The sequence below is a fragment of the Lampetra planeri genome, chromosome 20 (assembly GCF_965212315.1).
Source record: "Lampetra planeri chromosome 20, kcLamPlan1.2.h2, whole genome shotgun sequence".
Lineage (NCBI taxonomy): Eukaryota > Metazoa > Chordata > Hyperoartia > Petromyzontiformes > Petromyzontidae > Lampetra > Lampetra planeri.
In genome coordinates this window covers 4,136,532-4,159,921 of record NC_136126.1, presented here as the reverse complement: position 1 = coordinate 4,159,921, position 23,390 = coordinate 4,136,532, and the positions used below count along the sequence as shown (strand labels likewise).

At 41.0% G+C, this 23,390-nt stretch overlaps 1 protein-coding gene across 17 annotated transcripts in view; it reads left to right on the top strand.

Moving 5' to 3' along the window:
- Positions 1-23,390, top strand: part of LOC144724293 (dynamin-1-like) — a 58,315-nt gene that overhangs the window by 2,732 nt on the left and 32,193 nt on the right. For 9 of the 17 annotated variants that reach the window (XM_078603292.1, XM_078603291.1, XM_078603290.1 and 6 more), the window contains exons 2-14: positions 5,327-5,400; positions 6,976-7,125; positions 9,303-9,506; positions 9,619-9,717; positions 11,260-11,420; positions 13,019-13,161; positions 14,286-14,421; positions 16,531-16,598; positions 18,865-19,003; positions 20,026-20,112; positions 21,119-21,189; positions 22,008-22,062; positions 22,457-22,468. In XM_078603292.1, the coding sequence (XP_078459418.1) occupies positions 5,327-5,400; positions 6,976-7,125; positions 9,303-9,506; positions 9,619-9,717; positions 11,260-11,420; positions 13,019-13,161; positions 14,286-14,421; positions 16,531-16,598; positions 18,865-19,003; positions 20,026-20,112; positions 21,119-21,189; positions 22,008-22,062; positions 22,457-22,468 (1,399 nt within the window). Of the gene's footprint in view, positions 1-5,326; positions 5,401-6,975; positions 7,126-9,302; positions 9,507-9,618; positions 9,718-11,259; positions 11,421-13,018; positions 13,162-14,285; positions 14,422-16,530; positions 16,599-17,545; positions 17,685-18,864; positions 19,004-20,025; positions 20,113-21,118; positions 21,190-22,007; positions 22,063-22,456; positions 22,469-23,390 lie in introns of all 17 variants that reach the window. The other 8 variants (XM_078603294.1, XM_078603295.1, XM_078603289.1 and 5 more) reach the window with 2 other exon arrangements.

Below are 23,390 nucleotides of genomic sequence, written 5' to 3'. Positions count from 1 at the left end.
ACCATGTAGCTGATAGCAACCTGTCATGCACGGTGTTGGCCCATCCAAGCACTGTTCAGACTCATCCCTGCTTAGCTTCTGATATTTGATGAGATCGGGTGTCTTTTGGGTGATTTGGCCAGAGTTTTATCCTTATAAAAGGTTAAAAATTGCATCGTTATAATGTCATGTATCTCAAGATGAGGTGGATCATTTGGTGTATGCACTTTTCACTTGTAATTCACAAGCACGATACATCCAGCTGTGTGGTACAGGCGTTTGCGCAATATTTAATCGAAGTCTACTAATCGGTGTGCACTTTCCAATCTTGCGGTGTGACGATAAAACATTTTTCCTGTGCTAGTCGCCAACAAAAAAGAAAAAAACCTAGGGTACAGTGTTAGGTGGTTTTTCCAGTTTCCTCCAGTAGCTTGCTTGCAGTTCATATTAATAAGATAGGGGCGAGGTTATTTTTGACGTGAGTCATGTGGCTGGCTCAGGACAGAGGCCAAAGCATAAACAGCAGATGTTTACAGTTAAGAGCTATCTTCAGGTATATTGAACGAAGTCCACTGAATACAAATGCCACGTGAAATGTTCACATTTGTGCGTGCCATTTAATCAGAATGCACACTCACCAGTGGCTTTGAGTTCTCAAGTTTGAAATGTAATGCCATCTTGGTTCTGTGCAACAGACTGAGCGTCATTTGAACTCCCTTTCTTTTGGTGGGCATCATACGCTTGTTTGGAAACCTGTTTGTAGTATTTGAAGATTTCACAACTTTGTTTTATAAGAAAGGTACTATTGTGTAGCGTTTACACACTGGCTTTACCACCTGTTAGGAAGTTAAGGTCTAACCAAAAGCCAAACAGTCTTTGTAAACCAGCAGCTAGAAAGTTGATGGAGGTATGTTGCATAAGCGTCAACACATAACAATAGTGTGAAAAAGAATATTTACAATGGCCTTGTGGCATGAAGGTATCATGGCAGGAAAAAACATTGTGACCATGAGGTACAAATAAATTGCACAGATTTTTTAAGGCATACAGTACTCTTAGATTTCTATACTCACCATAAAACATAGATTATGAGTCTAACTTTTAATGCCTAAAACATATTTACATTACTCAAAAGAATCTAATATCCTTCATCAGGCAAAATGTTAAAATAGCTTCACAAGCTAGTGTTATGTTGTTTGTAATCACATTGAAATTGTAACACTTCATTGAAAGATAGCAGTGCCCATTACTTGTATACATGGGTGGTTCTTTTCGTGAATTCTTGACACATCTGTCATGTGTCTGCTTATATCAGACATGCTTGTGGTGGTATGTTATTAGCTAATACACAAATAAGTATTCGCAATGGCATTGTTCACAATTTTCTTACTTGTAAATATCCCCCCTCACCTGTTGACCTCTGCACTTGCATGCTCTCAAACATGTGTTCTGGTCTGACAGCTGCTCCCCAACACACACACCACCCGCCAGCTACTATATTATAATATCAGTGCTTTCTATACACCAGTGCTTGGTATTGTGATGGGGATTCCGTTTTGTTGAGTGTGTTACCACAACTGGGCTCCCATGCCTCATTCACTCAGCCATCTGTGCCACTGCAAAGCAGCATGGGCAACGTTAAATAATAGGTTTTGCAGACACAGCCATTGTCCTCATGTGAAAGAACTGTGGCCCAGTGCCCTGCAATTGTGCAATTTCCCCTGGGACATTTCCTTTTCAAGACATGCCTACTGATCCGCTCAGGACCTGCATTTTTAAACAATGGTTATGCACACAAGTGCAGATCTCGATGTATGTATGCAGTGTTGGGGCCTTTTTTGTTGCTAACATCCTCTTCAGTCTATAAAAGAGTATTTTAGCCCACTTTCTTGATCTTTGCCATAAAATCATTAGACCTAATCTTATCAAAGCCTCTTATTGTCGTTTGATATCTATTTTTTCTTGTAAATTTCGACAAGCGCAATTGTTTAGTTCCCAAAAACATTGAGTCATACTGGTTGGAGCTTTTATATTTTCACAATATGAGCTCTGACTTTGCCATATATCACCTAGTCCGTGCAAGATCTTGGAAGCTAAGCAAAATTGAGCTTGAACAGCGCATGTGAGTGTGACGACCATCCACAACAGATGTTATAGGCTGTGGCCTATGTTCTTGGCCACAAAATACAGTGAAGAAAATCCCTTGTTGTTACAGTACTGTGTTCCAACAATTGTTCCACGCCTTCATAAAACCTACACTGACCACTATGGTAAAGTAAGGTCAGATAATTTCATAACCAGGATAATAATACGAATTTCATTTTATATAGCCTCATTCATGCATTTGCATCCCACAATGCCGCACATGAATTATCCAGTTTCGTACAAAAATAAAAACCCACTACTTAACAAAAAAAATTAATACACTAATAACGAGAAAAAGTGCACTTAATAAAAAATTATCGCAGAGAAAATAATTTTAAATAAATATATCCGTTCAGTCACAATCCCAACATTTTGCCAGATTTTGGAGAACCTTCACTGGAGAGGTGTGGGGATGCCTTCACCCAGCAGCGAATTTACAAAAGGCTGCCGTACATTTACACATTTACATGCCAATACCAACACCCACCATTCACCACTAAGTGACGCTGGCGTCACCACATCGCCTGTGGCATCGGCCACGTCGCCTGTGGCAGGCCAGGTGCCCTTTGAGGTCACGTGAAGTGTCGAAATCTCGCTGACAGGAGGTCACCGCACAGACCCAGGTGCCATGGGTTCGCTGACTGAGATGACTGGTAGATGCATCAGCTGTACTCCCTTCATGCACAATTCCACTCGCACACATGTATTCTTCTGATTCAAGCTCACCCTTGGTTTAAAAATTGCCATAGTGTGGGTTTTTCTTACTCAGTTGTTGGTTACAAGCAAAGCTGATGTCCTTAACAACACAAGGGTCATATTTAAGTGGACTGCATTGTTAACCTCCCAGTGTGTGGTTAAAACAAAAACTTGTGACCAGCTACCCTATGATTTTAATTGATACATCCATCAATACAGAGACTTGTGTCAATTTCAGCACTTTCTTCCATTCCTAAATCTTATTTGATTGTATTTACATTTTAAACAACATACAAAAAAGCACAGCGCTCACAATTTTGACGACCAGCACAAACAGGATAATATCAATAATAATTGTCTCGGGCTTGATCTGGAAACTACAGAAAAAGGAAATGGAGAGAAAGGGAAGAACAGGAAGAGACAACTTTATATATTATTTATTACCACTTCATTCTGTAGGGGTGTCATGATTCATTATTTTTTTTATCGTGGCCATTGTGAGATAGGTGACCTACTCTACCATACTGGTCGGTTGCAGGTGAGTGAAGATACCTGACAAGCAGCATGAGATTGGGCATGGTTGGTGGTGATGATGATGCAGTGAATGCTGTGGTTGCTGCTGCTTGCCTGTGTCATAGGAGATCATTATAATAGTAATGTACAGCCCTTTGTCAGTGCACTGATGGATGAAGGACCCTCCCCACGCCAATGTATGACTTATGTATAGAAATATATATTGAATCGTACATTGCACACATGAGCTCGGAAATCAATGTATATTGACAAATCAAGGCACCATTACATATCTATTATACTGCGAGTCACCGTTAATGAAGGTGATGTCAACATGTGCGATGGTTTAAAGAGTCCTCTGTCCGTGAATCGCATTTTACCTTTTGCGTGAGATTTGCACATGTTTGGTGTCCTTGACTATTTTGCCAGCGGGGAATGTTGAAACGGTTGTGGCACACACACACACCCTGATCTTTGAGAAAAACCCGACGCGAAGCGTTTGCGTACAGTGTTTGCCGGAGGCGTCAGTAACGCACCACGCAATCGTTCTCTTTGAACGCCATTGTCGTTCTCTTGACAGTTTTAGGTTTGGCTTTGAATACTCTTATGAATGCAGTTTTAAACAAAAGATATTACAAATAGTATGTAAAAATATCCTTAGTGTATATAATCATTATTTTTTTTTCATGTGACGCTTATTCTCTTGGCATTGTTATTTTTTTTGGCTTCGAATGCTTTCATGAATGCAAATATTTTTTTACAAATTAAATGTAAAAATACCCTTAGTATATATAATCTTGCTTTTTTTCATGTGACACTTGCACACTTTGGAACAAAAGCCCTGTTGACCTTGTTCGTTACTGAGGACACGCATGCTGCTGGAATTTGATAAGTGCGTACCATTTAACGTGTACATCCTTATATTGATTTTTTTTGTTCACTGCCAGCAGCTGAACACGTTGCCTGGCACTGAAGCAATGACCTTTGAAATTGTCCGTCAGCTTGTGGCTTTCAAGCATTGTTGCGTCCTAACTAGTGTGCCTGCCACATGGGTTACAGCTTTGGGTGGAAGAGGGGAATTGAAGACTGTTGCTGATAATTGTAGTGATCTATATTTAATTAATTTCCACGCCGAGTAACGGAGAAGTCGTCTCTCTAGTGCGATGCCTGCCGTGTGTTTTTGTTGTCACACAAAGGAGAAATTGTACGTTTTTAAGGCGTTATATAACAAATCATTATAGACATTATATATTCTAGATAAAAACGGTACCTGTTGGGATATTACTCTGTTTATAAATAACGTAATTAAATCACAATTTTAATTTGTGCCTGTGATCAAATCACCTGAAATGTGCCCAGTCTCGTCATATCGGCACCTCCAATTAACACGGTTGGGATATATACGGTGCAAAAGAAGTTCTACGTACATACATCAGACTCCGTTTGGACAGTGGTTGGATCGGTGACCACCGTGCATTAAAGGCGTCACCGGCTGTGGGCAGGAGGAACATTGTGAGCAGTAGAGGACAGTGCAATAACATCCATTGTTTCACTACTTCTCTGCCCCCCCACCCTTCACCAACCGCGCTGGACCACCGAGGCGAAACGTTGCCATATACCCTCTACGGCGGTGATGGGCAACCCTAGACTAGTTCGTAGGCGACATGCGCGGCCCTCCTTTACCTCGGTGGGCTGCAAGCTTGAAATCGTGCGTGTGCATTCATTGTAACCCCACGCATCACCTTAGACAAACTTAGAACAGGCCACCACGAGTGGTTCCACACGACGCATGCGGCCCGTGAGCCCGCAGGATGCCCACCACTGCTCTACCTACGGTATATGGAGGTTCTCATCCAGCAGTGGATTGAAAATGGGCTGAACATGAACTTATCAGTGCTATTCACAAACATACATTTATGTCCTTGCCTCATTAAAAAGTATATCTTTTGTTCATTTCAGCATGAAGATCTTTTATTTTTTTTATATTTTTCAGGGACTTCCTTCCCCGTGGGTCTGGAATTGTCACCCGCAGACCTCTCATCCTGCAGCTGATGTTCTGTAAAGCAGGTAAAGAGAGAACTGTCAGATGCATACTGACATCACAGTTTACTTGCATTCCTGTTGAATATTGTTTCATTTTACCTTTAGACTAAGTTACATATTGACAGTTCATTTGTTATACGTATTATCGCTTGAGTAAATTTTAACTAACCTTTAAATTATAATACCTGATGACTTTTTAACTTTGTCAATATTCATGTTTTTGCTGTATTCTTCAACAAAAAATCTGCAGAGGAATAGCACCACAAGGACTTCTGATCAGATTGCATGTACAAATCTTTATTAATGGTCTACTAACTGCTGGCAAGAAATCCTCTCCACTTATCTTTCCATCCCTCATAGTCTGGCAATGCCACAATCCATCTCACTCATGCATATGAACTGATCTGATTTTCTGTCTCTTTGAAGATCACACTACCAGGCATGTTTTCCTTTTACAGCCATTCCTTTCAAACTGTATATGCACTTATTTTTATTTTCATATTTTTGGGGGCTTTTCACATGTCTGGCACTTACAGAAAACGTTGTGGTCGGAGGATATGGGGGGGACAAAACAGTTTATGTGTTTCACTAAAACTAAACTAATTTTTTTTTATTATATCAGGTAAGGCCCACTATATAACTCTTTTTCAGAAATGACCTGGCCACAAATGATGACTCGGTGAAGTGGCTTTGTGGAAATGTATAGCAGCCAAATACTCGAAACACATGTTTCTTAATCTGGACGTAAAAACTGGAGGACCCAGAGAAAGATCCATGCTGTCATTGGGAGAACATGCAAACTCCAAATATACAGGTGTCAGGGTCGGGAATGAACCCACAACCTCCTGTATACCAGGCGAGGTAGTTAACATCTTGCCACTGTGGCACCCTCGCCACTGTGGGTTGGGTCCTCTGGGCTACAAATTCCCCCAGGAGTGGTATGTCCATGTGTGGGAGGCCCACTTGTGTATGAACTTATTGAATGGAAAGCAATTAGACTATTTTAACAATATTCCCTCTATGTCAGTCTTTCTTTAAATTAAAACTTGATTAATATTTTTTTAGTTTTTCGGTAAAGCCACATAGATACAGCAAATAATGTTTTTCTCCGTGGCTTTACCGAAATACCCAAATAATATGAATTCCTGCAGTCACGAAAGCTTTAAGTCAAGATTTAAAACTTACTTGTTTGTCAGTCCACTGATGGATGAAGGCCTTATCACTCCGTGACAGTCATGGGGGTAGTTTTACTATACTTCACCACGCTGGTCAGTTTAGGATGATGAAGGGAGGGTGCAGAACTTCTTCACTCCCTGCTGATGTTGTCTGTGGCCAGTAATCAAACTCAAGTCATGTGATGCATAGTGCAGTGGACACTAATCAAGGTACTAACACTCCGTCCCATTTCTCTACATGATTTAAAATATAAACCAATGGTGTCCTGTGAATTTCGCAATGTGAATGACGGTGACATAGACAGTGACATCAAAGTGGCGACGGAGCACGAATTCGCTCTTGCAAATTGCTGATAGCTTTGATTATAGACCGCTGGCAGTGCTTTTGAGCAATCGGTAACAGTGCTCTGGCGTATGTTTCCAGAATATGCCGAGTTCCTGCACTGCAAGGGGAAGAAGTTCACGGACTTTGAGGAGGTTCGAGCGGAGATCGAGGCGGAGACGGATCGACTAACAGGCAGCAACAAGGGGATCTCCCCGATTCCCATCAACCTGCGCGTCTACTCCCCGCACGGTAAGGCACAGAACCCTCGTACAGAAAGAACCGCACTAGGTTATCTCGATTATTTAACAGTTCTTTATCAATCCACTGCTGGACAAAGGCCTGGCCATGCCATGCTTAGCATGGTGGGTGGGGGGAGGTGTTTCACCATACTTTACGACACTTGTGATTGCGAGCTGTGAGGGGGTGTCCAGCACTAGTTCAGATATTACAGGGTACTGATGTTGCCCCTTCGCCAGGAATTGGGCAAAGGTCACCAGATTAGGAGCGCAGTGTGGCAACAACTGTGCTGCCGCTCCACTTTTCCAGATTAAGCATGTGAAATACTCGAGTGTTATTTTGACCGTTGCAATGCATTATGGGTTCATATAAAATCTGCATCTGAAGTCACTCTGTGAATAGTAGGACATGCATCCTGAGACTGTAAAGGATGCATGTGTGTACTGTGTGTGTATTTATATACAGTATTTATAAATATAAAATAAACTTGCTTTGAAGCTTTCCTGACTGCAGGAATTACTCTTTGGTTCTTTCGGTAAGTCACGTAGAAAGAAAATAAATGTAATAATAGAATACGACGTTTCCATTGCAACACAAGCAATTGTCATCAGGTAGAAAACGAACCTCGTTAACTTAGAAATACATTGCAATCCAACACAGAGTTGGCTAAAACAACAGTTAGCACCTTACCTGGTTGATTACGTTCTTCCAAAGATTGCTAAATTTGAGAGAGAGACAAAACACAGACACACAGACAGACACACAAGCAGAGAGACAACACAGAGACACAGAGAGAGAGACACACAACATAGACACAGTTTTGTGTCTGTTGTATATCTCTCTCTGTGTTGTCTCTCTCTGCTTGTGTGTCTGTCTGTGTTTTGTCTCTTTCTCAAATTTAGCAATCTTTGGAAGAATGTAATCAATCAGGTAAGGTGCTGACTGTTGTGTTAGCCGACTCTGTGTTGTATTGCAATGTATTTCTAAGTTCACGAGGTTTGTTTTCTACCCGATAACGATTGCTTGTGTTGCAATCGAAATGTCGTATTCTATTATTTAATTTATTTTCTTCCTAAGTGACTTTACCGAAAGAATCGGAGAGAAATATAAAATAGTCACAGGCAGAGGGGAAGAAGAAGGACTTGAGTCTGGACTATAATGGGGCCAGGGTAGTCAGCAGTATTGATGACCAGGTGGGGGAAGGGTGTTCCACACATTTGACAGCAGAAAAGGAGGAATAATGACCTCCCGCTGATTGAAGGTTGACAAAGCGTTGGGGTGATGAGAGGAGAGAGGTAGGCAGCGACGGACGGTTCCAAGGAGGATCCTGAAGATGGTGTGTTGTTCAATCATTGAAATTGATGGTAGATTGTATTGGGAGACGGTGGGTGCAATATGGATCGCATCAGAAGCTTGAGTAAACAAGGTGCAGGTGCAGGAGATGTTGCACAGATGCAGTTAGGAGGTCCCATAGTGTTGATATCTGAAAAGAGAATGTTTTTTCTGTATCCAATGACGATTTCAAGTTTAAACGCACTGTTAGCCAGTGCAATGTCAGCAGTTACAGTCCTATTGCAATATCTGGGAGCGCTAGCGCGTGAAATTCACATTGCATCCTGTGTTGGCCGGCAGTGGGGAGGGAGAGGCAGGCGGTGGTTAACACGTCGAACTGTAGACGCGTGTCAGAACAGCATGTGTTTTTGCGTGCGAATAGTCTTGTTCACATGCAAAATTTAGTCCATTGTGAACGTGTGCATGGTAAAATGTGAGATGCTTGTGTGGGTGAGTAAAATCGTCTACTTGTAACCAGACAATAGCCCATTGGCCCTGCGAGTCTTGATAAAGTACATCTACAGCCCTTTTATCAAATCCACTGCGAGGGAGTTATTTGAGTACCTGATCACACTGGTCTGTACGGATTGGTGAATATACATTGGAGAATGATGGATTTGGCTGCAGTTCCATCCTGAGAATGTAGCTCTTCAGCAACAACTTTCATTCATCATGGTCGTTCTTTCAAACACTGTTCAGGCTCGTCCCTGCTTATCTTCCGAGATCTGATGAGTTCAGGGGTGAGTTTAGTATGATATTGGCATAGGCTAAACGGTTCGTGTTCATGTTTATGTATGAAATGCTCACCTGTTTACAAATTCCCCTGGTGAACCTGGATTTTCCCATGTGTGATTCAGTGCTGAACCTGACGCTGATCGACTTGCCGGGCATGACCAAGGTGCCTGTTGGAGATCAGCCGGTAGACATCGAGTACCAGATCCGCGAAATGCTCATGCAGTTTGTGACCAAGGAGAACTGCCTCATTTTGGCTGTGTCGCCCGCCAACACTGACTTGGCCAACTCGGACGCTCTGAAGATCGCCAAGGAAGTCGACCCTCAAGGTGGCTGGCTGTTTTTAATAATTGATACTCACTGTTGCTGAAACCGTAGTGAGACTGTGCAAGTTTACGATGTACTCTGAATGTGCCCTTGTTGCGTTTTATTTTGTCATAGGTCTTCGTACTATTGGCGTCATCACAAAGCTGGATCTAATGGATGATGGCACAGATGCACGAGATATTCTGGAGAACAAACTCCTGCCACTTCGTCGGGGTAAGTGCAACTTTGGCTGTTGTTTTGCTGCTCCTAGTGCATTCATGGGTGACACCACTCATCTGGCCGCACTGGCAATGTTCCATCCAATGAGACACCGTATACAGGTTTAATTATTTACATCGAACAACTACCAGGAATATCATTGCCAAATTACGCAATCCCTAAATGGTCGAGTGACTCGGAGGGTAGAGTGCTTAGCTGGCACCTTTGAGACCTTGGGTTTGAACCGGGCCAACTGTCTGATTATACTGGGTTCTCAAAGTGTTGTGCATTAATGGTCTTAGTCTCTTCACCAATGACTGTACAAAACCCCCATTAAATAAATGTTGTTTTTGCATGTAGTTTGGCTGACTTACAGGTAGGAATGTGCAGCATCTCCTAGGATCAATAAGTGGTCACTTGAGATGTGAAATCTGCTCTAACAGACCCTTTTAACTAAGGGGAAGCACCGCTCCAAGAGTTCCAAATGGATGTATTCTTCATCGCAAGACATGCCGCCAGTAGCACAATTGGGATAAGTTAAGGAATTTTTTTTAAAATGAGCCAAGGAAAAAAATTACACATTCTGTAAAGTGTATGTCATAGAACCATTGACATCAGTAGCAATGGAAGGTTATTGTCGGATGGAGTTATCACACAGTGACTCATTTTTGTTTTAAAATAATCCCCTTTTGGCACTCGCTGTCCTGCAATATATAAACACAGCCAGATGGAATGATAGATGTTCTTTGTTTCAGACCAGATAATAATTTATTGAGATCGGTAGGTTTTGTCCACTTGTTTACAGAGATCTGAGAATAAAAGAAGCTGAACAAGGTTGTGCCTAGATAATGCTTGGATAGCGTGCATGCCAGGTTGCCATAGGTATCTGCGAGGCTCCGTGGCGGGTAGCAAAGGGAAGTGCAAAGTATTACACTGTATTGCAATGCTCCCACGGCTGCTTTCCGCCTTCACCAACCCGCATTGACCAGCGTGGTTAAATATGGTAAAAAAAAACCTCCCTACGACCCACATAGTGTGGGGAGAGAGGCCCTCTTATAGCAGGGGATTGACAAAATAGTTGTACATGCGCTTCAGCAGCCTTGATCAATACAGTCCTGGGTTGGCAGTACATCGATAATATTTAAGCAAATTATTCTTAAAGCTAGGCTACTCTGCACAACAGTCCTCCTAGTCTGTGTTGTCTAACCATGATTGTGAAATGTTTTAGAATTATTGTAACAAGGAAATTGCTCTTTATAATAGTTTTTTGGGTTAGATCGCGTTAATATATAAATGTGTTGTTAAATCCACCACCATCCGACACAGCCAACTAGTAAGGGTTGTCACGTAAACAGAACATGCCAATTCGTCACTAGTACAGCACACCGGTGTGTTGGCTGTCGGGTGGTGGCGGGTTTAACAACACATATATTTACACGATCTAACCCCAAAAAAACCTCTCATGGATGATTTTGGTCACGAAAGCCTACGTGTTAAACTTATATACGTGTCTCAAACTTTGGTTTGGCAAGTGTCACACGTTTCTTACATTTGCAGGGTACATTGGAGTTGTGAACCGCAGCCAGAAGGATATTGATGGCCGAAAAGACATCAATGCAGCAATGGCTGCCGAGAGGAAATTCTTTCTATCCCATCCTTCTTACCGGCACATGGCTGATCGCATGGGAACACCCTACTTGCAGAAAACCCTCAACCAGGTAAGACGACTCGTTCCGTCTTTCAGTGATGACATTATCATCGGCTTTCTTTTTTCTACTGCTGGATGAAGGCCTTCCTACGTTATATCCACCACCCACATATGTTCACAATACAACTCCCACCTGCAATGAGCGAACACCATTGCTCGCTCCATCTCCGTGTTGGTTATACTTTCAGGTGTGTTGCCTTGCCTGATTGGTCGATCTGTCATTAAACTTGTCGATCAGCCATCAAACCTTCTTGCAATGTATCCTACCGAAGCTCGCTTTCTTTTCCTAAGACACGACAATGTCTCTGATTTGCATATGTTCCCTGATCAATGCGTCCCATCTTATCTCGGTGTAATCCCGAGCATACATTTCTCCATGTTTCTTTGTGGCCCTTTCAGCTCTCATTCCGTTTTCTTTGTCAGCATTCATGCTTCCGATCCACGCATCAGAGCAGGGTAATGTGCGCCTAAGGGAAATGTTCACCGTTAGGAACATTGGGACGATTATTTTTTGTTGTTGATCAAATTACATTTTTCAAAAAAGCTCGAGCGTGCTCTGCCTCGCCTCGATTTCATGAATGCGATCCCAGGCTGTCGTTTGTAATTGCCAGAGGTAAACACGAGGTACTTTGAGCTCTGGGTCCATGCCTCCCGAGTTCTCATTCGTACAATGCTTTTGATTCGTGAAATAGACGCACGTTATAAATCGTGATTATTATTCTTGTTCGGGTGCCACTCAAAATTCAAGTTTTTTTCTTTTTTCAACGTCACACCTGGTTACATTCAATTGCCTGTTAAACTGAATCACTGCACGTTTAAATACAATCCCTAAGTATTTTCTGGTTGCATCAATGGAGTTGAAATATGCACTCAAGTCAATACAGAGTTATATATTCTCTATCCCACCTGAGGATGATCACTTGTGTGGCGATAGAAACGTTGTGATCTATTATTTTTCTACGTGACTTTACCGAAAGAACCAAAGAGTATGGATTCCTGCAGTTAAGAAAGCTTCAAATCAACATAAAGAGTTATATTATAAGTGTGTATACAGAGAACAAGATATGATTCTTAGCAACCTGTAAATTTCAACATTAGAATGAGATTCTCAGCCGTTGACTTTGTAATTAAATGTATCAAATTGAGAGTGCGATCGCAGAAAACAGAAGCTTCACTTGCCCACACACATACGGAGTGGCACCCTAATATGTTGAACTTCTACCGCACCATACGTAGCCAACTGTGCTAATCCGAGTTGTGGAACAAAAACAATTTTTGTTCAATAAGCAAGGAAAAGTAAACATTTGATATTGGTAGTTAACCTTCAAATACGATTTTTGATGTTATGAAAACTACAAATAGTGGTACACAGAATTTACCGCATTGCTTTAACTGCGTTGAGAGGCTTTTTAATGACTATTACTAACCTCGTTTAATTCTTGAACTTTAGTTGTTGTAGCACAACAAAGTCTGGTCAACTTTGAGTCCTCATGATCAAGATAACCTTGGGGGGGTATATAGGTTAACCGTAACATAATGAATCTGTGACATGCTAAGCGGGCCCTATTTTTGCCGATTAATTGCTCATGAATGTTTTTTTCTTGACAGCAACTCACCAACCACATTCGTGACACACTGCCTGCGCTAAGGAACAAGCTGCAGGGCCAGATGCTGAGCATGGAGAAGGAGGTGGAGGAATACAAGAACTTTCGTCCTGACGACCCCACTCGCAAGACCAAAGCTCTCCTCCAGTAAGCGTGTGGTTGACCCTTTATCCCTGTTATTTCCGAAGCCTTCCTTTGATGAACTTCTGTTTTTGTACGTACTTTTTGCTTGTTTTAAAAGCTATGGTTTTTTTTGCGATCGCCTTTGGTGGCTCAAGAGATCCAAATGCTTAGCCGGAACCACTGAGAAATCCTCGTTTTGAGTATGGGTGACCACCCTTGGGTTAAACCATGTTCTCAAGGCTACAGTAATTTTGCTGTGACGGTGCCACCTGAAGACGGAAACTTGTGTTGCCTCCGAAACGTCGTGATTTAATTTACTTTCTTTTCTTTTTTACCTACGTGACTTTACCGAAAAAACCAAAGAGTAAGGCTAGTTAAGTTGATGATCTCAGCCTACTTGCCAATGGCTGCATAAAAAAACTCATCCCAGTAAGTTTTTTTTGCTCGTTTGTTTGGTGAAATTGCAGCTCTTAAAAGAAAATATTAGTTTGATTGCTATGTGGTGAACGTTGGTCTGGAGGGTTGTGTGGGAAAGTATACCCACTTGTGCGTGGATGCAAAAACCATTTCCTCGCTCAGTGCTGTTAAGAAGGGCTATTGATCAAAATGTTGCATCTTATTGTATACCTTTCATTTTGAAGGCAGTGTTATGGACGAATTTGTTGAGTTTTATCGTGAATAAAACGGTCACTTGGAGGAATTTCGGAGGTCGTGCTTCCATGAACACTTCTTTAACACGGGTGACCCACTGCAAGATTATAATTTATTTTTAACCCCAAAACAATATGACAATCGCACAATTCCAATAAATTTTTGGGAAAAAACAAATACTCCAAAAAAAAACGGAGGTTTTCGAGTTGAAAAAAATACTCGTACAAGGTTTGTTTTCCCGTGCACAATATGCTTTGTACCTCAAAGGCACAGAGATTGATTGAAAATAATAAATTAAACAAGTCTGTGCTTGTACAGAAAAAACCCATTCTGTTCCCCCTCGGCAATAAAAGAATGTCATTTAATATACAGTGATTTTCAGATACAGGGAGTTTCAATTATAATTGAGATGTTCAAGTGTTTCAGGTAAACCCTGTATATTTGTTGGCAACTGTGTGAGCTTTGTTGTTTTTTTGTTATGCCGTGTGGCTTTGCAGGATGGTGCAGCAGTTTGCCTTTGATTTTGAGAAGAGGATCGAGGGTTCCGGAGACCAGATCGACACCGTGGAGCTGTCGGGTGGCGCTCGCATCAATCGCATCTTTCACGAGCGCTTTCCCTTTGAGCTCGTCAAGGTGACTCAACCTGAACACAAACAATGGTGGCGGCCAATCTGAATTCTGTCGACGGTGCCATCTATCTGAGTGCTTTTTTTTTTAAATAGATTAAATGCTCATTTTGACCTTTGGCTTGTTTACAATGTTGGTACGTGTTTGTGAAACCTGTGAAACCCATCGTGGCCGTAGATTAAATGCATAACGTTTGTATCTTCGCCCATCCACTGCTAGATGAAGGGTTCCTCAGACCATGTCTGTCGTGGATTTTTGTTCACCATACTTGGACACACTGGTCAGTGTGAGTTGGCGAAGAAGGGCTACCGAGGAATGATTCAGTTTCCACTTGCCACCTGACGTTAGCCATGGCTATGAATTATTGAACGTAGGTTTACTGGGTTCAAAGTGCAGTGTGCTAACGGCTTAATAATCTGTTGCATTTGAATAACATCTGTGTTCCAATGTACAGCTTCATTTCTAGTAATTTGATTTGAAAATGTTACAAACTATTTTATTGTAAGCTATTAAAACAAATTCAAAATACCTGTTTATACATTTTATAGAGTTAAGAAGCTTTTGGCTCCAAGATAATTCCATGGCTTGAAGTGAACTTCGGTTTAATTCATTCCTCAGGCTACCCAAGTAAAACAAATATTGCAAATTCATATGTAGGAATTCTAACACAGTTTGACACGTAGGCTTTCATGACCAATATCATCCATAATATAGTTTTTTTTGGGGTTAAATGCCGTTAAAACCCGCCACCACCCGACACAGCCAACTAGTAAGGGTTGTCACGTAAACAGAACCAGAACGTGCCAATTCATCACTAGTACAGCACACCTGATGAAGCGAGTTATAATTACTGGCGAAATGTCATACTCAGATTGTAAATGTTATGGCTTGGCTCTTCAACACGGGCGTGCTGTACTAGTGACTAATTGGCATGTTCTGTTTACATGACAACCTTTACTCGTTGGCTATGTCGGGTGGTGGGAGGTTTTTAGAACACATTTATATATTTACGCGATCTAACCCAAAAAAATACTTATGGATTCTAACCCAGTGTTTTCAATATTCTCACTCACTGAGAAACACATGATTTGTCATCGGTAAGTTTTGGTTTTCTACGAGATTACAAAACAGGCATCTATTGACGAGTTTAACGTTTATCTGACATGTCTGTCGAGTGTCTTCGTTAAAACTGTAATTTTGCATTTTTTTGTTCATGATGACGGAACAGAAGGTGCATTTATATTCACCGGTGTCAGTTAGTATATATAGAGACTTAAGATGCATAGATGCAGTATACATAATAAATGTATGTAAAATGAATTTATATCCTAAACGGTGTATTTGCCAATATCAAAGTATGAAAAATAAGAATAGTTTTTACCCTTTTTGGCAATAAAACAGGTGTTAAGATGTTCAAACACCAAATAGAAACCTTTTAAGCAAGGATTCAAGTCTGCATTAACCACACGTACTTGTGGTAAACAAACAAACATGCTGTGATTCATTTTCAGTTTAATTTATTAGGATTTACCCTATGAGCCATTCGACTCTTGATTTGGGTTCAACCGCAACAAACAATACAATTACAAGATACACCTAAAATTCGTTGTACACAAATCTGAACATCACATACGTAAACAATAACATCCTACAGAAAAAGCACAACCCGTCCATGCTGCGTACAGAAAGTGCAAAAAATATATGCATTGTCACCCCGAGCTCTCAAGTGCTCTGATACGTGTGGCATTGTATTTGTACTGGTCATCCTTTGCTGTTCTCTGGTCTGACACTGGTGAGACTAGGCCATCAAGAAGGCTGTCTCTGGTGTAGCCCAATCAGTTTCAAAGACGATGCAAATATTATTCGAGCATGGTAATCAAAAGTAGGTGTGGTTAATGCAGACTTGACTCCTTGTAAAAGGTTTCTGTTCGGTATTGAACATCTTTACAGCTGTTTTATTGCAAGAAAATAAAAAAACCTATAATTTTTCATGCATTATAGCTGCGGTTGTTGGCCTTCTTACAAAGCGATGACTGTATTATAAGTTCCACTAAAATGACAATTTGGCTGCTTATAAAAACATGTTTACATTGATCATTGTTTTTCTTTCTCCAGATGGAGTTTGATGAAAAGGAGTTACGCAGAGAGATCAGCTATGCTATCCGTAACATAAACGGCATCAGGCAAGTGACGATGTTATTCAGAGCAATGTTATTTCATCTTGCATCCTGTGTGGGGGTCTCATCGTGTGCATTTAAACAAAAAAACATTTGCGTGCGTAATTTTATTAACTGGACCAAGCAAGCAACCCGGAAGAGATCTCTTTATTTTTGGTATAGCGAGCACATTTCCGTTAAGATAGTTATATATTTTTTTTTAATTTCCTCTTTGTTGGAGGTGACCATTGTTCTGTGTTCATGGGGCAAATGGGGGGGGGGCATATCACGTTTTTCATGGTGACGTTTTGGGAGCAGATCGCTCCAGCTTAGGGTGTGGAAGCTTCTCATTGAAGTAATTTGGTGACAGTTGATGGAATGGTATAAATAATTGGATTTCAGTTGCTTAGCATATAGTACAGGCCAGTAATATGTACCTCTCCTAAAAAACGTAGTGAATGATACCACGTGCGTCATGTTGATAGAGATACACCGCAGCAGTCGATTATCTATGCTTGATAATGCTGAATATATACTATTCAATAAAATCTACAAATATTAAAACAAAGTAAGTTTTCATTGAAATGCTATTTTGTTAGGCTTCTTAAATACAAGAGCCGTTTACTTTTCTTGATTTTTTGGCTCAAGACTTGCAGTGATCGGTGAGGAGATATCAGCTCAGTACGATAACAATACCAGACATTTAAGTGTATTAAAACAACCCTAAATAAGACAATAACAGTACAATTTGGATTTATGTAGCGTCTAAATACAACCGCATATCCAGACGCTGTATAGATACGGCATGCATTTTTGACATATAGTTGTGGGTCAGGCTTTTGTCCAAGCCTTCATGCTTGGTTGGTACTGCAGTTGCTATGAGAAAACCCAGTTGGGACCCCCCATCACATTGGTTTGTGTGGCATTGAGTTCTTCTGCCATCTTCCTGCTGTGTTTTGTGTTTTGTCTTGTAGAACGGGCATCTTCACGCCCGACCTGGCCTTCGAAACCATTGTAAAAAAGCTCATCGTCAAGCTGAAAGAGCCGTGCCTGAAATGTGTCGACATGGTTATTGGCCAGTTGATAGTGACTGTTAGACAGTGTTCCGAAAAGGTATTTAGTACCGGCAATTGATCTCGTACCTCTTAGCGATGTTGTAATCCTGAGATGTCCTGGCTTTCAGTACAGAGTACAGTGCAAGCTGTGCCACCGTTTGCATTAAAGCAACATTGGGGCTCATGCTGTGAAATCGCCTTTTGTAATCTTGAGAAGTAAAACAAAAAACCCAACAAAATTAGATTTTTTTCGAGTCACAGTACATGCAATGTACATAATGCTGTGAGCCAGCTCTAGACTGAAAGCGTGAGGAGTAGCCAGCGTATAATAGTATATCTCTGTGCATGAGTTGGCATGTTTCTGCAGGTGCATCGTGGAAAAGGAGAATGTATGCTGTGCATTGTGTACTAACGTGCCTCTCGGGACATGTGGCCGTAAAGAACACTCTGTGGTGATGGCATGTAAATGTGCTGTACGAATTGACATTCTTTCATCTAGCTAAGCAATGCACTGCATCCAACTGTGGAGGTTTTCAATGCATTTTTGGGTTGTATTAGCATGTTGTTCGGCGCGATGTCTGACGTTTCACTCCCACGCGCTGGCAACTTGTTCGTCGAGAAAGCAATTGCTCCCCAGCACGTGGAGTCAAACATCCACACACGCCAAACAATACGCGGGTGCAACCTGAAAACTCGCCGGAGACCAAATGCACTGCGCCGTCATTGACATTTATTTATGGCCGGCAAAAGCCACCGGCCGCCTGTTAATGGTGTCGAATAACATGCCAGTGTTCTTCAAAAGTCATGTTGCTGAGTTAGCACTTTGAATGTACCTTAACCAATTGAATGGAGCATTGCTCGTTTGAACAAAAATAAGTGTTGACTAACACCTGGTATCGATCTCTCCCCACTTCCCAATCCCACCCCTGCCCTGTAACCTCAAATTATATTAAGCTTTCTTTCAACTCTTTTTTTGCCTTTACCATTGCAATGCTTCTTTTTAACCCCCCCTCTCAACCTTGTCTCTTATTTTTCTTTTCTTCATACAATCAAAATCTACGTCACCTATTTAACATGTCATGCCTTCAACGCACAAATATTTCTCTACCTTGCATCCTTTTGCTCCACCACTGCTGCCTCCTCACATTTCCTTACCCCCACTGCTACCTTGCATCTCTTTTCGAATTTCTGCCTGAACATTACCTCCCCCCCCCCCCCAAACCCATGCTGTGCTATAGAACGGGACTTTTCACCCCTGACCTTGCCTTTGAAGCCATAGTGAAAAAGCAGATCCAAAAGCTGAAGGAACCCTGCCTGAAATGTGTAGACTTGGTGGTGGGTGAACTCACCACTGTGATCAGAAAGTGCAGCGAAAAGGTAACTCGCAGTGCCCATTGGGAGCTACTGTGGTTTGACCGTGAAACACAACCCCCCACTCTCTCTTTAATCTGACACTTGAAGTCCACCTCTCTCTTGCTCTCATAAGTGTTCAATTGAAGCTGTTTAGCTCACGGTTATATTTTTTTGTTTAGAGTCTTTTTGTTTTTTGTTCTTCCAATTGGTTTGGAACGTTTGCATAATTATTCATCGAAACACTTGTTTTCCGCTTCCAAGATATGTTAACGGAGGGCAATAGTCATCTAAATTAGTCTTCGAAAACTTTTATCGGACTTTTTAATTTAATCTAAAATCATATTTGTTACATTTTTTTCGGCGGTGCTGATGTGTAAAATATGGTATATTCTTTAGTGATCATCTGTTGAGTTTCCTCACGATCGCTTTGTCCTCTGCTCTTTGTTTCTCATTGCCGAGTGACTAATTTATTCAGATCTCATGCATGGAACTAAAACTGCTTGTGTTTGCCTGATTTTTTTGATAACACATGCATGGGAAATGGCACAAACGCTACCTGATGGCATAGTTGGTTGGCATAAGGCTTCAAACAGTAATGTATTATAAAATCTGAATATTTTGGTAATATCAAATGGCAAAAATATTTTGTGTAGGCATGTAAAAATTCACTGTTCACCATACATCCATGCAAAATTGCTTATATACAATTCATACAAACGCTATGCTGGTGTTTAATTTATGCTAGGGCGCAGATGTGGTAGTTACAACACTTACAAATGAAACAGGACACAAAAAAACCCCCGCAAAATTAAGGTGGCAAATTTACACAAACTGATCTTTAAATTTGAATCGCTATGTTTGATTGTGACAGTTCATGCAACTGCTTTGGATGTGCAGTTGAGTCATTACATGCCTACTTAATATTCTGGTGCCACTTTAGAGCAGTTGTGAACAGACACTTTTTAACATTCGAAACATACTGCAGATTTGTACTGCTCTACCTGGTACTGCAGTGTCCTCCCCCCCTTTCTGTGTTGCCCGCGTAGTTGGGCAGTTACCCCAGGCTGCGTGACGACACAGACCGGATAGTGACGACGTACATCCGCGAGCGGGAGGGGCGTACCAAGGACCAGGTAACTCTAGTACAGGCCCTGTACTGCTTGTTATAACGTTGAAGACGTGGGCCAAAATTCATCCACTATTATTTGTAAACCGTGTCCACTCGTGTACTTGACTTTTGCTCGAATGAGCATGGGAGAGTGATCATTGTTTTAGAAAGTTTGTGCACTTATTGCTGTAGAATTGAAATCGCAGAAAAATGGAACATGATAATTGTAAGTAGAAGGTTTTTGTTTTATATTTGGACCAACGAAGTAGCATTGTTTCAAGTTAAATTGTTAGAAAGCCAAGCAATTTGACTTTATTGTAGAATTTGTCATGTCTCACATCGCTGACTTTATTCAACATTGGGTCTCGTAGATGCCTTCATTCTCATTCCATGTCAAAATGGAAAGACAGTTACGTACACTATTTACACCATGACACGCAATGTTGTGGGCTCATGGTTATTCTATCTTCTTGATCGAAGTAGCAGTTATTTATTTTATACTGTGGGATATTGGGTGCCTAAGTGTGCCTAAAATACTGTCGGGCAAAAGGATGGGTGCTTTTATAATTAACGTTGGAATGTGAGCATTGTAAGAATCGCCAGCCACCGACAATCATCTTTAACAAGCGACTTGTACCATAATAGCTTTGATGTTAAGGCCTGTGTCCTGTTCTCAAAAGACACGTGAATTATACTAGAAAAAAGTTTCATACAGCCCTTTTGTCAATCTACTGATGTATTCCTCGCAGCGACTTTTGCTGAGCTATCGAACAAAGATGGTAACTGCATCGCGCGCCTTCAGATGCGTTTCTGCGGCCGTCTGGAATGCTCTTCCTATCGATGTTAGGAAGCCACTGGAGCAATGCACTTTTAAATATAGATTGAAAACGAATTTCTTCACAACTGCTGTTTGTGTATAGTTTGTTGTACTTCCCCCCCCCCCCCACCTCCGATTAGCATGGTTGGCTATATATAGTGCAAAATAAATTCAACATGCATACAAATTATGATATTTATTTTTCCCCAACCAGGTGTTGCTTCTAATTGACATCCAGCTGGCGTACATGAACACCAACCATGAGGATTTCATTGGATTTTCCAAGTGAGTGAGAACTTCATTTCAGTGTCCTTGGTCACTGTCTCAGGCACCAGACTCATTGCGTTCATCTCCAAGAATTATGTGTGAGGAGAAGGTGGCCGGGTGGTAATCGTCTTTCATAGCTGAGGTCCTGGGCTCGAATGCAGGTGATTAAAGTATGTTCTCAAGTGTAGCGAGTCGGTCTCAGCCAATGACTGTACAGAAAACTCGTCACTTCGTCTGGCGAAATTCCAGCCCCAAGAGAAAAAAAACATCTATATTATCACCGTGTTCTGATAATTTATTTGTAGCAGGCCATGTGAGAGAGTGCCTCAGTATGTGGATCAACCGGATACTTTCAGAGACCTCAAGTCGTTCCGAGTCATTTTCTGCCGAAAGTTGCACTCGAATATGGGGTCATGTACGGCTCGGCAAGAGTTCACAATGATTGCTTGGTCTCATGATAAGAGATACCTATGCCACAATTGGGACAAACATGAAAACATACATTTGTTTTAAATATTGCTTTTGTGTATGACTTAAGTCGGTGCAACATGACAGTGAATATGCAATGGACGCCTACATTTTTCCATTTAACCGGTGACACATTTTATCGCAGCTGACCTCTTAACTGTTGCTTGTTATTAATGTAAAACATGGACAATTTGTCTCAGATTTTAAATGGATGAACAACTACAGTTAGAGCTGCAGCTGCGTTGAGGTATTATTCTGTTACATACTCTTCGGTTCTTTTGGTCAAGTCACTAGGTATGGAATAAAATTCTGTTGCATGTTTTGTGTGATATATTTTCTTGTCTGATGGTGCCATTTTTATGCTCCAGTGCCCAGCAGCGAACCAGCCAGCCCGTTGCTAAGAAGAAGGCACCTGGCAATCAGGTAATTGACTGGTGTAAAGCAGGTAAAATAAAAAATAGGCAACTTGTGAGGCTTTACCAGATGCCACACTGCCACACTGTGGCCAAAACGAGTATAACATGTTTTTTGTACAGGGTGCTCAATTGTTTAACACGCGGGCATTTCTTCAAAGTGACACGTGGTGTTCCCAGCCACTTTACAAAGGCTCACTTCACCTCTGGTCACTGGGGATGAGAAAATCCCCAAGAAGATCATCACATTGCTGATTAAGGAACCCTTAACTGCATGATTTTGCCGTGTTTGCCAAACTATTTCCTGTGGTCAAAATCTTTTTGTTAATTTGCTCATCTTATTTTTTGTTGTTTGCAATGGTTGCTATCAACCTACATTCTTGCTGTGTGCATGGTGCTGTCAGGATGAACTAATGGTGAGTACTTAACGCTAAAAGGCATGCTTCTCTGTAGGTCCTTTCATTTCAAGGTGACAGTGCTCCCATTGCCAACACTGATCTTAAGTTCAACATTAATGCATGTACATTAGCCTCAGCTGATGTTGGAAGTGGCTAGGTTGGACGTGTGATGAATGCACACCATAAAAAATGAACATTCAATCTACCTGGCCACATTTTATTGTTGGTGCTCTAAGAAAACAAAACCTGGCTTGCTCGTGATTGGTCTGTCAGACCGATCTGGGCCCCACTTATAAAAGTCATTGTCTCCGCCATAATTCCATTGCCATAGCATTGTAATTATTATTTCGGCTTATGATAATTGTTGCTAGTTTTTAGTTTATATTTAAAGGGATCATTTAAAAGGGTAATTGTTTTATTTAATAAGTTTTCAATAAGTATATTTATAGAATACATTAAGTAAAACATGAAAACGTTTGACTTTTTGATCAGTGTTACATTGTCATAAGCCATAATGCAATGGAGCATGTGTACATTGTTAGACGCCTTATTTGGCCAAATATACAAATGCATAAGCACCGTCCAAACAGTATAGAAATATAATTTGTATTTGCTTTTTTTCAGTTGCCAAAAATGTAGAATAGATAATGTTTTCATGTATTCTACACACACAATTTTTTAAAAAAATTAGGTTTTGCTTTTTCAGTAGTTGTAGATGCAGTCTACATACATAAAATACAGATATATGTATTCATGTGCATACGTGAACAGTGTCTACGTGTTCAATTTGTTGTAGTAAGAACTATGTTGCCTGCCGTTTTTTTTCTTTAGTTATATCTTTCTTGTGACTGCATGTAATTTGAAACAGCTAAATTTGACTGCTCTAATCAGGCAAATTCTTCAAAAAAATGAACTGACTTAAGCCTTTTGTGTGCTCTCC